Source organism: Bombina bombina, chromosome 1 (assembly GCF_027579735.1).
Source record: "Bombina bombina isolate aBomBom1 chromosome 1, aBomBom1.pri, whole genome shotgun sequence".
NCBI classification, from domain to species: Eukaryota; Metazoa; Chordata; class Amphibia; order Anura; family Bombinatoridae; genus Bombina; species Bombina bombina.
The window spans coordinates 1,540,956,042-1,540,970,759 of NC_069499.1; the positions used below are offsets into that span (position 1 = coordinate 1,540,956,042).

The 14,718-nt window shown below is 35.6% G+C and overlaps 1 protein-coding gene across 1 annotated transcript in view; it reads right to left on the bottom strand.

Moving 5' to 3' along the window:
* The window catches only part of CACNA1G (calcium voltage-gated channel subunit alpha1 G), a 686,261-nt gene that overhangs the window by 148,757 nt on the left and 522,786 nt on the right, over nt 1-14,718 (bottom strand). The window contains exons 22-25 of the mRNA XM_053708713.1: nt 12,253-12,379; nt 9,858-9,983; nt 8,883-8,972; nt 7,861-8,074 (exon numbers count right to left, since the gene is read on the bottom strand). Coding sequence (XP_053564688.1) covers nt 7,861-8,074; nt 8,883-8,972; nt 9,858-9,983; nt 12,253-12,379 — 557 coding nt within the window. The remainder of the gene's footprint in view (nt 1-7,860; nt 8,075-8,882; nt 8,973-9,857; nt 9,984-12,252; nt 12,380-14,718) is intronic.

Below are 14,718 nucleotides of genomic sequence, written 5' to 3' on the forward strand. Positions count from 1 at the left end.
TATTTATTTGAGCATTACAGAACATATTATTGCTGTGATATGTCAGAAAATAAACTTCTCTATTGATTAAGGACACTTTATTCTCTGACTACAATGTTCATATTATTTATATATTGTGAGCGTGTTTTAATGTAAAACAAAATACTTAGCAATCAATACTTGGTGCTTCTCAGGTTCATTTTTGTGTGTGAGATTAAAATACATTTTAAACATAACAGAATTATTTTATGGTGAACTAGCAATATAATATAAATATGTGCTGCTATATCAACATTGTCAATAAAAGAAATAATAGCTACACTAAGAAACAGCTCAAATAAATGCATTTAATAATCGATATAGACTTACAGAAGAAATCTTTTTTTTAGGCAAACTGAAGGAATGACTACGCGTTTCACATTACCTGACTATCTAGTATTAAAGGGACAGTCTACACCTTAGTCATCTTAAAGTCTTACCTTAGATTAAGCTGCAAATAGCCTCCTACACGTTTTCTATATTATGCAGCAGAAATGATAAAAAAAAGTTATTTTAAAATGAATATTGTTTCTGGCCACTTTGAAATGGCTGCCAAGCTCCACCCACTGATGACATCACAATCTGGGCTGCATCTAGGCACTCTGCTGAATAGCATTGACAGTCTGCTGAATCCAACTAGTGCGCTTTTTGTGATTGGATGCCATATGCAGCCCAGATTGTGATGTCATCAGTGGGCGAAGCTAGGCAGCCATTTCAAAGTGGCCAGAAACAATATTCATTTTAATATAACTTTTTTACTATTCCTGCTGCATGATATAAAAATGGTCCAGGAGGCAATTTGCAGCTTAATCTAAGGTAAAACTTTAAGATGACTAAGGTGTAGACTGTCTCTTTAACTCAAGTGATCTAAAACACATTTACATCTGCTTCCTATTGAAATTTTATTACTGCTGAATTGCCCCATGTCCACATAGAGGGCGTTTAATATAAGAAAGTTATATCCTTCTATTACTTATAATAAAGTAAATTTATTGTTGCGAGAAGAAACTCTCTGATATTTTTCCATCACCAGTGTATACCTGATTGCTTTTGACTAGCTAATCTATGTGTAAGCACATGCACAATTGTTATGTGACACCAACTGATAAAGCTAATTCAGAGTCGTCTGCGGAATAAATGTTTGTCTCTGTCCCATATGGATCAAAGTTTTGTACCACATCACATCTTGTTAATTTAGCCCATTTTCAGAGTGCTGCATGTCTTATTCATATAATAAATATATATATATAAAAAAAAAACGACATATGTTATATTTATTATAGCAAAGATATTAAACTAAGAGGATGCACAGGATTGCTGGGTATCGCAGTAAAGAACGTAAAACCTATAGAAAATTACAACACCTGCAAATAAATATGGTTCCTTTAGTAGAATCAGACTGAAAATCTGCCAGAAAAAGCTGTGAAATTAAACGTGAGTTAGTAACCTTTAGAGCTTATTGAATTAAAACACTGAAGGTGACTGTAAAGACATAAAAACACATTACATAGTGATAACATAGTAATTACACAGTAATAACATGCACAATTAAATAGTTATTAATTAATAAGTAATCAAGCAAAACTTAGAAGCTGTAAATTAATAAGATTTGTATGCACTTTTTTGGTCATTCTAATGCGCAGAGTCTCCAGAGATAATTAGAGTTAAAGGGACGTGAAACCCACTTTTTTGTTTATGATTCAAATAGAGCAATTTTAAATAACTTTAAAATCTATTTATCTTCACTAATTTGTTTCATTCTCATTGTATCCTTTGTTAAAAAGTATACCTAGGTAGGATCAGCAGCTGCTGATTGGTAGTTGCACATATATGCCTCTAGTCATCGGCTTTCAGCTTTCTCCTAGTAGTGCATTACGGTTTCTTCAACAAAGGATACCAAAAGAATGAAACAAACTAGATAATAAAAGTAAATTGGAAAGGTGTTTAAAATTGTATTTTCTATCTGAATCATGAAAGAAAAAGATTTGGGTTTCACGTCCCTTTAAGGGTTTAGTAAATAAAGTATGAGACTGCTCAGCGGATCATGTCCGACATACATCGATGAATGCCGACAGCATATGCTGTCGGCATTTATCATTACATAAGCAGTTATTGTGAACTGCTTGTGCAATGCCCCCCCTCTGTAGATTCGCGGCCAATTGGCCGCTAGCAGGGGGTGTCAATCAGCCCGATCGTATAGGATCGGGCGGATTCATGTCTGCAGGTTAGCTATTTAGCGCTCCTAAGCATTTCTCTTTGACTTCACTCCTGAGCATACCTAGGTATTCTCTTAAACAAAGAATGCTAAGAAACAAAGTAGATTTGATAACAGAAGTAAAGTAGAAAGTTGTGTTAAACTGCTGAATCTTGAAAGTTTACTTATGACTTTCATGTCCTTTTAAAAGGACAGTAAAATCAAAATTAAACGTTCATGGTTTAGTAAGAGCATGCAGTTTCCCCTTAAGGACCTGTCATTTTAGAGAAAAACTTGCCCAAAGTATTGAAGAATTTTTAGTATTTTTTCTATCACTCTATATATTTATTTTTTAGTAGACCACTCAAGGTATTGATCTAGGCCCATTTTGGTATATTTCATGCAACTGTTTCACTAACAAATGCATTCATATAAAAAAATTGTGAACTTTTTCACAAATTAGTATTCTCGCAGAAAACCCTTGATTGCTACCTGATCCCTCCAAAACAGCTCTCTTTCCTCTCTCACCCCCCCCCCCCCCAAACTGGTCACCACTGCCTGTATGCAGTTTAGGGATAGTTTTTTAAATTTCAGCGGTGTAGGGAATCCTCGTCACTCACCACCTCCATGATCCCTTCCCCAAACAGCTCTTTAATTCTTCTGCCTTACTTAAGTCCAGCCATCTTAGACACTGGCCATTGTCTGCTACTCCTTTAGTATTTTTTTTTTTTTTACATCGTTAATCATTATTGTTCAAAAATGTTTCTGTAGTGTAGTGGCCCCCCTCCCGCCAACTGATTGCTCACAGAACACCCCTACCTCACCCCTTTCTGTAGTATAGGGAACCCATCCCTCCCTCACTAAACAATATTTTTCTGTAAATAGGAAAGCCCCTCCTACACTCCCTCCCCACTCCTGCGATGCTCCAGCCTCCCACCTTCCTTCTTATCTTCCACATCACCCATGGCATCACCGCAAGGTGATGCAGAGTGCCACTGACTGCATTGGCAATCTGCCTTCATATAGTAAAGAGAGCTTGATCAGCGCTCTCTTACCATATGAAGGCAGATGCCTTCTTATCGTGGCTGAATTTTCAGCTGTCAAAGTTGACAGCCGGGACCGCAGCATGAGGCAGAAGGCTGGACGTAGGTAATACGACAATAGGGTATGTTAGGCAAAGTTCCCTGTGATGTAGTACCTATGTCAATGTGGCTTGGTTCGAAGACTAAACCAAGGTAGGTTCATAGGAACTTAGCAGCATGCACATCTGTTTTTATCATTCTATAGCAGCAGTGTTTGCAACAATGTTTGTATTATTGTTATATATAATTGCAAAGGAATAAAAGGGTGAAGAGTTTACTCTTTAACAAAATACCAGAACATAGTAAACTAATAATAGAGCATACACCTTTCCATTTTGCTTCTATCTGAATCATGAAAGTTTAATTTTAACTTTACAGTCCCTTTAATTAAAGGGACAGTCAACACCAGAATTGTTGTTGTTTAAAAAGGATAGATAATACCTTTATTACCCATTCCCCAGTTTTGCGTAACCAACACAGTTGTAATAATACACGTTTTCTTCAAGGTCTAAGAAATTAGCATATGACCCTCCTAGGTGTAGCTTTCAGCTAAGAATTCCAAGAGAACCAAGCAAAATTGGTGATAAAAGTAAATTGGAAAGTTGTTTAAAATTACATGCCCTATTTGAATCATGAAAGTTTTTTTTGGACTTGACTGTCCCTTTAAACATTATTTCTACAAGGTCTTACTATGTAAACAATAGGTCATCTATAAAGTGATGATCACACTGTTGTCTCTGACCTCATTCTAATCAAAACTCCTGTACAAAGTTCTTTCTTTTTTAGATTCTAAGCCATTCCACCTTATTAGTGAATACGCAGCGATCTCAAGAGCTTTAAATGCATTGATGATGCAATAACCATCCCTTTACCTTGTTTAAAGGGATATGAAACCCACAATCTTTGTTTCAAGATTCACATGCCATTTTAAATAACTTTTCTCTTTACTTTTATTAAATGTGCTTTGTTCTCTTACTGTTCTTTGTTGAAAAGAATACCTAGGTAGTCTCAGGAGCAGCAAAGCACTACTGGTAGCTAGCTGTTGATTGGTGGTTGCACATATATGCCTCTGGTCATTAGTAGGGATGGGCGAATGTGATGAAAGTGCAATTCATTAGGTAGAACGAATAGTCCTGACGACATTAGTTTGGGGCAATAGAATGTTGCTAAGAATGAAAATCCATTAAAATTCAGTAATCAAATGTTATTTCCAGTTTTTGAATGTTACTTTCATTTTGGAATCTTCATAATTAGATTGAATATCCATATTCGAAATTGTGAACGTAACATTTGATTTAATAAATACTATTCAGAAGATCAATAGTTCATATGGTAAGGAATCTAGTAAAGTAATACATAATAGATGCAAATATATCAATTTGAATGTTTCTATTTTGAATATTGCATCATTTGAAATCGAATTATTAGAAAAACATTTGAATCGGATATTACATTTGAAGAAAGTATTAGAAATACTATTACTTTAAACAAATGTTAGAATGTTGTACAAACATTCATAATTCAAAATAAATGAATGTGTTAAAATTAGTTTCATTTTTCGAATGTTACAAAACATTTGCCCATCCCTAGTCATTGGCTTACTTGATGTGTTCAGCTAGCTCCCTGTAGTGATTTGTTGCTCCCTCATTAAAGGATACCAAGAGAATGAAGCTTATTTGATAATAGAAGTAAATTGGAAAGTTGTTTAAAATTGTATGTTCTATCTGGATCATGAAAGAAAAGAAAATGGTTTCCATTTCCCTTTAAAGGGACACTGTACCCAAATTTTTTCTTTCATGATTCAGATAGAGAATGCAATTTTAAGCATCTTTCTAATTTACTCCTATTGTCAAATTTTCTTTATTCCCTTGGTATCTTTATTTGAAAAGCAAGAATTTAAGTTTAGATTCCGGCCCATTTTTGGTGAACAACCTGGGTTGTCCTTGCTGATTGGACAGCACCAATAAACAAGTGCTGTCCATGGTTATGAACCACAAATTGTCTGGCTCCTTAGCTTAGATGTCTTCTTTTTCAAATAAAGAAAGCAAGAGAACGAAGAAAAATTGATAATAGGAGTAAATTAGAAAGTTGCTTAAAATTGCTTGCTCTATATGAATCACAAAAGAAAAAAATTGGGTTCAGTGCCCCTTTAAGGCAATTCAACAGCAGTACCGGAATTAATTGGAAAGCACTTTTTTGTAGGATATTGTTTAAGGGTCATAATTTGCATACACAAAAAGAGAGGGACGAATGAAAACAATAGCTTGTTCTACAGATCTCACCACTACATTTTACTGTTTTAGTCAGAAGACGCTTTTCTATTGTACTGGAATGGCTTTGAAAAGGAACAATAATCATCTGCGCTACTATAGAATGTTATCGCACAGGAATTTTGATCAGTGAGAATGAGACTTTTTATTAAAGGGACATTCCGGTCACAATTGAAATGCACACTGATGAATTACATCTTTGCATACAAACATATTTACAATATACATGTATTGGCAAAAATGCTTCTAGTAAAAATTCAGTGCACCAGCATTTTAAATATTGAAGCTGCTGATAGCACCAGTGGGGCTTGTATCATATCAGCAATTAACAAACTGAGTCATTACCAGATGGTACAAGCACCTTAGGCTCTCTCTGAGCAAGTGCTGTGTTTAAAATGCTGGTGCACGGAGCATACTTAAATACACCTTTAAAACAGCTATAGCTTTTATTAGAAGCAGTTTTGCTAATGCATGTACATTACAAAAATGCTTCTATTCAAAACTGAAATGCATCCATGTGGATTCAAGTTTTGTCTGGAACGTCCCTTTAATACCAGTGGAGTTCTGCAATATATATTAGATGGAAGATTGTATATGTTATATTGAGGTATAAAACTGGTTAAGCAACATTTTCGGTAACAAATAATTTTTTACTGGTACAAACACTGATTTTTTTTTTTTAAGTAAATTATAATAGTGAAGAGTCAAAGAAGAACACTGGAGCAACAAACTATTATGGGGGAGATATGAGGGACAAGAGAAAGAAGGGTTGATTGTTGGGGGGAGGTATTTCTCTACACTATGAATGAAAACATTAATATGTAACAGGAGGATTAGGTGCAATTCTGCCCTTGTTAATTAGTCCCCTTAGTGTCTATAAAACAATGGGAGCTGCCATGTTGTAACTTAGGTTACCTTCTCTGCTGTGGCCAATTAGGGACAGTTATAAATAGGTCACTAGAGTGTGCAGCCAATAGCTGTGTGGAATATAAAAGTGTTCTGCATTTCCATTTCTAACAGGAACTGAAAAGCTCACAATTTCAGATGGAATTAAAAGATAAGGGGAAACAATAAAAAATTAAAGCATATTGCAGTTTTTCTCTTATATATATATACAATTTATAATTTTATATTAAAAAGTGTTTAATGTCCCTTTAAAAAGAGTTTAAAAATATGTATGAGTGACAGCAGTCTGCATGCTCCCTGGTGTCAGAGCGTCACCGACATGCACATAGTTAAACATGTTTACTGCATTATCATTTGTCAAATGTGCAAAAATTATCCATCTATTTGTTAGAAATAAGAATAGTAGTTGGTTATTTTTAAGTAATGGAAATCATGGATTACTACGGAAGAGAATTTTATTTTGGCATGTGCAAAAAATAAAATATAAAATAATAGAATATGTAAGGAGAAAGATTGCTATCATCAAGTTTGGAATAATATGTGAAACTCATTTAACATGACCGTTTTCTACCATATATATATATAGATAGATATTATTGTGCATTCTTTTTTTTTGTAATCTTCAAAAAAGGCAAAATAAAAAAAAAATCAACATGTTTAAAGGGACATAAAACCCAAAAGTTTACTTTCATAATACAGCTAAAAAATGCAATTTTAAACAACTTTCCAGTTTACCTCTATTATCAAATTGTCTTTGTTTTCTTGTTATCCTTTGTTGAAAAGCATTAAGGTAAGTTCAGGAGTGTGCACGTGTTTACAGCACTAGATGGCAGGAGATTTGCAACAATTTTAAACATTAGCAAGAGCACTAGATGGCAGAAATATTTCCTGTGCATGCTACCTATCTAGACATCTCGTCAACAAAGAATAACACAAGAACAACTCAAATTTGACAATAGAAGTAAATTGGAAACTTTTTTTAAATTGTTTTCTCTCTCTGAATTGAGAAAAAAAATTGGGTTTCATATCCCTTTAAATGCTGCATTTACATATGGAGGACAGGCCGTTTCGAATACAAGTTCTTTTGAATACCACAGAATAATTCCAAAAAATCCCAGACCCGGTAGTCTCAGATTTCTCATTCTATTATCAACTTTGGGGCCAACACCCCATTCCAATTCTACAAAAGAAAATTCACTGTTGATTAGCGTTAGTAAATTATTTTAAGATGCGCCACCATGAAAAAAAAAAGCCCTCTTTCCCCCGACACAGAAAAAATAAGTTAGATCACCATGCATTTGTATAGCTATCCATGCCTCTAAGAAGCAGCTATTCCAGGCTCTTGTAAAAAGTCAAGCAGCACTCAGAAAAATGAGCAAAGACTACCGACCAGCCATCTCCTTCTCCTTACTCCTTCGTTTTTTCTCCATCCTGCGTAGTCTTTTCTCTTCCCGTCTTTTTGCTTCTTCTTCCTCCTGATTTTGCCGACACTTATGAAAATTCTCCACCACGACTCCGACAAACATGTTCAGGACAAAGAAGGCGACGATCAGCAGGAATGAAATGAAGTAGAGAAGCATCCAAGGATTGTAGTTCATCACTGGCTAAAGAAATACAATACATAAAATAGAGGAAATGTAATATCGGAGTGCAGTTGTTATTCTGTTTTATTGTGTGTGAATTAGTGTTTCTTAGGATTTATACTATACTAAGGGCTAGATGTATTAAAGCTGAGGCGGACAGGGGCGCGTATACGCGCCCCTGTACGCCTCAGTTCGCCTGTGGCAGGGCGAAATTACCCGCAGGTATTCCCCATTGAACTCGAGCGCAATTTTGCGCTCGCGTGCAATCCCGCCCCCTGCCCGCGCACAGCCAATCAAGCGCGGGCATGAGATGTCAATCTCCTCGGTCTGACTAGAGGTTAGGGAAGCGGCGGTCTGGTGACCGCTCTTGTGAGAACTTGTTGCCGTAGGGCTTTAATAAATCTAGCCCTAACTGTATAGCTGAGAACTCACATATTCTGATTTATTAATTCTGTCTTGAGTACTTTTTTGTAGCACTCAACCAAAATGGCTGCTAAGATCTTTAAAAAGGAGGCCACCATTTTGTCTATTCATGTTACAACTGCATGCAAGCAGGGCAAATTACGTTAGAAGGTGCAGGAGAAATTGAATAAAACATTGAACCACAAGACATATCTCACAATAGATATTTAGATAGCTTTAAATGAATTGTGTTGCCAGAAAAGTTTTTTAGTGTAGTTGTCTGAATAAATATATTATTTTTGTTCATAACTGAAATCCACCAAAGATTATTTTACTGGCCATCACATCCGTAAGAAGACATATGATAGATTGGTCAAATGTAAAAAAAACTGTACAAAGATTTGCAAACAACACACACATATTGTACCTGTTGATCAACTCCAACAGCATCCAATCCGTCATACATGATGTCCACCCATCCGTCTTTTGAGGCCAAGACGAATAAAGACATAAGAGCCTACCCAAGGACAAATGGTTACAGTATTAGCAACTTCTATCAGCTTTAACATATTAAACTGAATTTAAAATCAGAATTGTAAAGATGAAACATGTATGCCTTGATGAATCTGACCAGGACAGTGTGTCACCAGTAGGATTTGGAGGAAAACAAAGAAAGAGATATATACGCACATGCAGCCAATACCTTTTCGCCTGAAAAGAAAGTTAGGTGGCGGATTGACATCCCTTGCTAGCGGCCGATTGGCTGCCAGTGAGCAAGGGACAGCATTGAACAAGCATTTCACCAGAAATGCTTGTGCAATGATAAATGCAGCAGCTCGACACAATAAATCTACCCTATAGATTACAAGTGGAGCACAATTGATAGCGGTGAGTGAGTTTTCTTTTGCACAACCTTGCACAAAGAATAATACACACTTTAGGATTAAAAGTGGATTGTTAAATATTTAAACGAAAGTATCTTAACACAGACAACATTTTATTATTGTAGCTTATTAGACACTCACAGAAGTCTATTATCTGAAGTATTTAGTGCCCCAGCAATGTCGGAAAGTCAGATGTAAGAGAACACTAGACTATTGTATGAGCAATAAAAAAAGACTTTGGATTTAATAATATGTAAAAAATAGAAGCGGTATTGCTTGCTCTCGAGCAATGTTAGTACACATTAGCACTAATATTTTTGTGCACCACTTGTAAACTAGGACTTAGGGTAGCACAAATTGAATGTTCAGAGCTAAAGGTATATGAATAACAATATAATGAACAATATAATGAAAACACTTTAATGTAATCCCTACCAAATAAAAATAGCTAAAACATAAAACCTACAAAAGTATATGCAGAACAAATGACAATACTAAAACTATCTGGTCTCACTAACCTGTCCAAGATTATCAAAATTATATTTGTGTCTTGCCCATTTATATTTGGCTTCCAGGCAATCTGATTTGTTAGTAATATTCTTTGTGTCATCCCCCAGGCAATAAAAAAACTTTCCTTTGAAAAGCTGAAAGAAAAAGGAGAAGCATCAATTTAAAATGTCATAATCAACATCTTTCATAAAAATCTATACACGATTGAAACGACAAATTAGAGCAACACAGGTACCTGCCAATTGCTATCCAATTCACACAGGGCAGTTCCACTAGCATATTTAGCCCAAACACTATCTAAATATCTTCTTTCTAAGAGTGCTGGCACCCAGCGTTAAAATGGACAATGTAAAAATTGTGTTTGTGGGGCACTGAGGTCTTTAATCATGGACCAATCTGGTATCTTGCCTCAGGACAGCTATGATATCTTATTTGTGACCTTTTTTAATTCTTTTTTTCCCTTTTGTCAACGTGAACTGTTTTTTTGAGGGTTTTTTTGTTATTTCAGTTAGTTCTGTAAGAATTTGACCATGTTTTTAAGGTGCGGTATCCTTGACAGTGAAGCTTGTTCTTGGCAACAAGAGGTCATAATAAACAGTGCTAATTATTAAATTATCATATAAATAAATACACCTTAGATTTAACCATTAGGCAGGGATATAATAATATAAATGTATTATAAATAGGTTTGTTGTTGAGGTGTGCCTGGAGCTTTTTTACAAAAATGTAAATCAAGCGTGCAGAATTCATAAAGACAAAAAAACTCTCCTCCGTTGTGTCTCGCAATTGGTAAAGCTGGCAGCCTTTTTGCGATGTTTGTATCCTTCACAGTATGCAGTGAGCCATTAAAGGAACAGTCTAGACCCAATACTTAATCTTTATTACTTATTGTTCCATACCAGACAAGCATCTTGCAACAGGTTCCACATCTATAAGTTTGTAAGAACTACATGAAACTTTTAAATAATCACTAATTGGTAGCAGCCAAAAATGGCCGCCAAGCTCTGCCCACAACTCTCTTCTTGTCCAGTTAACTACTGAGCATGTGCAAGAGTTCACAGTGTATATACACTGTGAACTCTTGCACATGCTCAGTAGGAACTGGTGCCTCAGAAACTGTGTATATAAAACTATTGTGCACAAGTAAATTGGAAATTCTCTTTAACCTGCGTGCTTTATCCGAATCACGAATATTTCATTTTAACTTTAGAGTTCCTTTAACTGTTCCAAGATAAGATTCATCTCAATAGACTATAACAGAACTGATCTTACAATTTGTGGGTAAAAATCTTAATAAATTCAGAAATGTTGCAATGTTGCCATGCGTTTTTTTCAGTGAGACATTATTTTTACAAGCATTCTTTTTGGGCCATTGTCTCTACTTGTATATCTAATATATAAAAATATTTTAAAGGGATATGAAACCCAATTTTGTTTCCTGATTCAGATAGAGCATGCAATTTTGAGCAACTTTCTAATTTACTCCTATTATCAATTTTTCTTCTTTCTCTCTGTATCTTTATTTGAAAAAGCAGGAATGTAATCTTACGAGCTGGCTGATTTTTGGGTTAGCACCCTAGGCAGCACTTGCTGATTGGTGGATACATTTAGCCACCAATCAGCAAGCGCTACCCAGGTACTGAACTAAAAATGGGCCAGCTCCTTAGCTTACATTCTTGCTTTTCAAATAAGGATACCAAGAGAATGAAGACGAATGATAATAGGAGTAAATTAGAAAGTTGCTTAAAATTGCCTGCTCTATCTGAATAATTAAAGAAAAAAAATGAGGTTTCATATCCCTTTAAGATCATATGTTTTTCTTGCACGGAAATACATTCATTCACAATTTTAACTAATTTAGGTAAACTGGTATATGCTGAATGCCATCCCATGTGTCTATCAGCAAACTGAGACTATGGGCTCCATTTATTAAGCAGCAGGTGCCGCTTCAGAGCCCCATCATTTCAGGTCCGCCAGAAACGGATGTTAAGAAGCAGCGGTCGTAAGACTATTGCTCCTTAACTTGTCCACCACCTTTTAAGTGTCGGACTGAAATCATCCCCATCCGATATGATCGGGATGATTGATGGTCCCTGATAGCGGCTGATTGGCCACCAGTGAGCAGGGGCGGCATTGCACAAGCATTTCACCAGAAATGCTTGTGCAATGTTAAATGCAGACAGTGCATGCAGTCGGCATTTAGCGCGGTCAAGTGGACATGATTTGCTGCAGCGAATAATGTCCGCTCAACTAATGTTAAATCTACCCCTAAAACCCTCCTGTTCAGATCTATTGAGGTGAAGGTTCATGTTAATACTGTGATAGCAATAACAGCTTCAGTAACCGGTAACTACTCTCACTACAACTGATCTTATGAGGGTTCCCATAATTAGAAGCTTTTACCTGGACACCAAGAATTCCAAATATGATGAAGAAGGCACAGCAGATAACCACAATGTTTCCGATAGGTTTTAAGGAAGACATGAGGGTTTCAACCACAAGTTTCAGTCCCTGAGCACGGCTGATGACCCTGAATAATGATATAAATATGCATATGAGTGCACATATGTACTACTGGCAAACATATCAAGTATAGGTACAGTGCATTACATCTAATTAGTGTATCACTAGTTCTTATTTATTAGTGTGTACACCCCTGATTTATTCATCATTAGTGAGCGCTGCCCTAATTTATTGGTGAGTTATTAGTGTGCACTGACCATGATATATTTATGTATACTGCTCCTGATTTATTAGTGTGTACTGACTGATTTATTACTGTAAACTGCTCCTGATTTATTAGTGTGTTCTGACTGATTTATTTATGTGCACTGCTCCTGATTTATTAGTATGCACTGACTGATTTATGTATGTATACTGCTCCAGATTTATTAGTGTGCACTGACTGATTTAGTTATGTGCACTGATTCTGATTTATTAGTGTGCACTGAATGATTTATTAGTGTGCACTGACCAATTTATTTATGTGCACTGCTCTTGATTTATTAGTATGCACTGACTGATTTATGTATGTATACTGCTCCAGATTTATTAGTGTGCACTGACTGGTTTATTTATGTGCACTGCTCTTGATTTATTAGTATGCACTGACTGATTTATTAGTGTGCACTGACTGATTTATTTATGTGCACTGCTTCTGATTTATTAGTGTGCACTGCTCCTGATATATTAGTGTGCACTGACTGGTTTATTTATGTGCACTGCTCTTGATTTATTAGTATGCACTGACTGATTTATTAGTGTGCACTGACTGATTTAGTTATGTGCACTGATTCTGATTTATTAGTGTGCACTGAATGATTTATTAGTGTGCACTGACTGATTTATTTATGTGCACTGCTCTTGATTTATTAGTATGCACTGACTGATTTATGTATGTATACTGCTCCAGATTTATTAGTGTGCACTGACTGGTTTATTTATGTGCACTGCTCTTGATTTATTAGTATGCACTGACTGATTTATTAGTGTGCACTGACTGATTTATTTATGTGCACTGCTTCTGATTTATTAGTGTGCACTGCTCCTGATATATTAGTGTGCACTGACTGGTTTATTTATGTGCACTGCTCTTGATTTATTAGTATGCACTGACTGATTTATTAGTGTGCACTGACTGATTTAGTTATGTGCACTGATTCTGATTTATTAGTGTGCACTGAATGATTTATTAGTGTGCACTGACTGATTTATTTATGTGCACTGCTCTTGATTTATTAGTATGCACTGACTGATTTATGTATGTATACTGCTCCAGATTTATTAGTGTGCACTGACTGGTTTATTTATGTGCATTGCTCTTGATTTATTAGTATGCACTGACTGATTTATTAGTGTGCACTGACTGATTTATTTATGTGCACTGCTTCTGATTTATTAGTGTGCACTGCTCCTGATATATTAGTGTGCACTGACTGGTTTATTTATGTGCACTGCTCTTGATTTATTAGTATGCACTGACTGATTTATTAGTGTGCACTGACTGATTTATTTATGTGCACTGCTTCTGATTTATTAGTGTGCACTGCTCCTGATTTATTTATGTGCACTGCTTCTGATTTATTAGTGTGCACTGACCCTGATTTATTTATGTGCACTGCTCCTGATTTATTAGTATGCACTGACTGATTTATTTATGTGCACTGCTTCTGATTTATTAGTGTACACTGACTGATTTATTTATGTGCACTGCTTCTGATTTATTAGTGTGCACTGACTGATTTATTTATGTTCACTGCTCCTGATTTATTAGTGTACACTGACTGATTTATTTATGTGCACTGCTTCTGATTTATTAGTGTGCACTGCTCCTGAGTTATTAGTGTACACTGACTGATTTATTTAAGTGCACTGCTTCTGATTTATTAGTGTGCACTGACCCTGATTTATTTATGTGCACTGCTCCTGATTTATTAGTGTACACTGACTGATTTATTTATGTGCACTGCTTCTGATTTATTAGTGTGCACTGACCCTGATTTATTTATGTTCACTGCTCCTGATTTATTAGTGTACACTGACTACTTTATTTATGTGCACTGATTCTGATTTATTAGTGTGCACTGACTGATTTATTTATGTGCACTGCTTCTGATTTATTAGTGTGCACTGACTGATTTATTTATGTGCACTGCTCCTGATTTATTAGTGTATACTGACTGATGTATTTATGTGCACTGATTATGATTTATTAGTGTGCACTAAATGATTTATTTATGCACACTGCTTCCGATTTATTAGTGTGCACTGACTGATTTATTTATGTATACTGCCCCTGATTTATTAGTGTGTACTGACTGGTCTATTTATGTATACTGCCCCTGATTTATTAGTGAACACTGACTGATT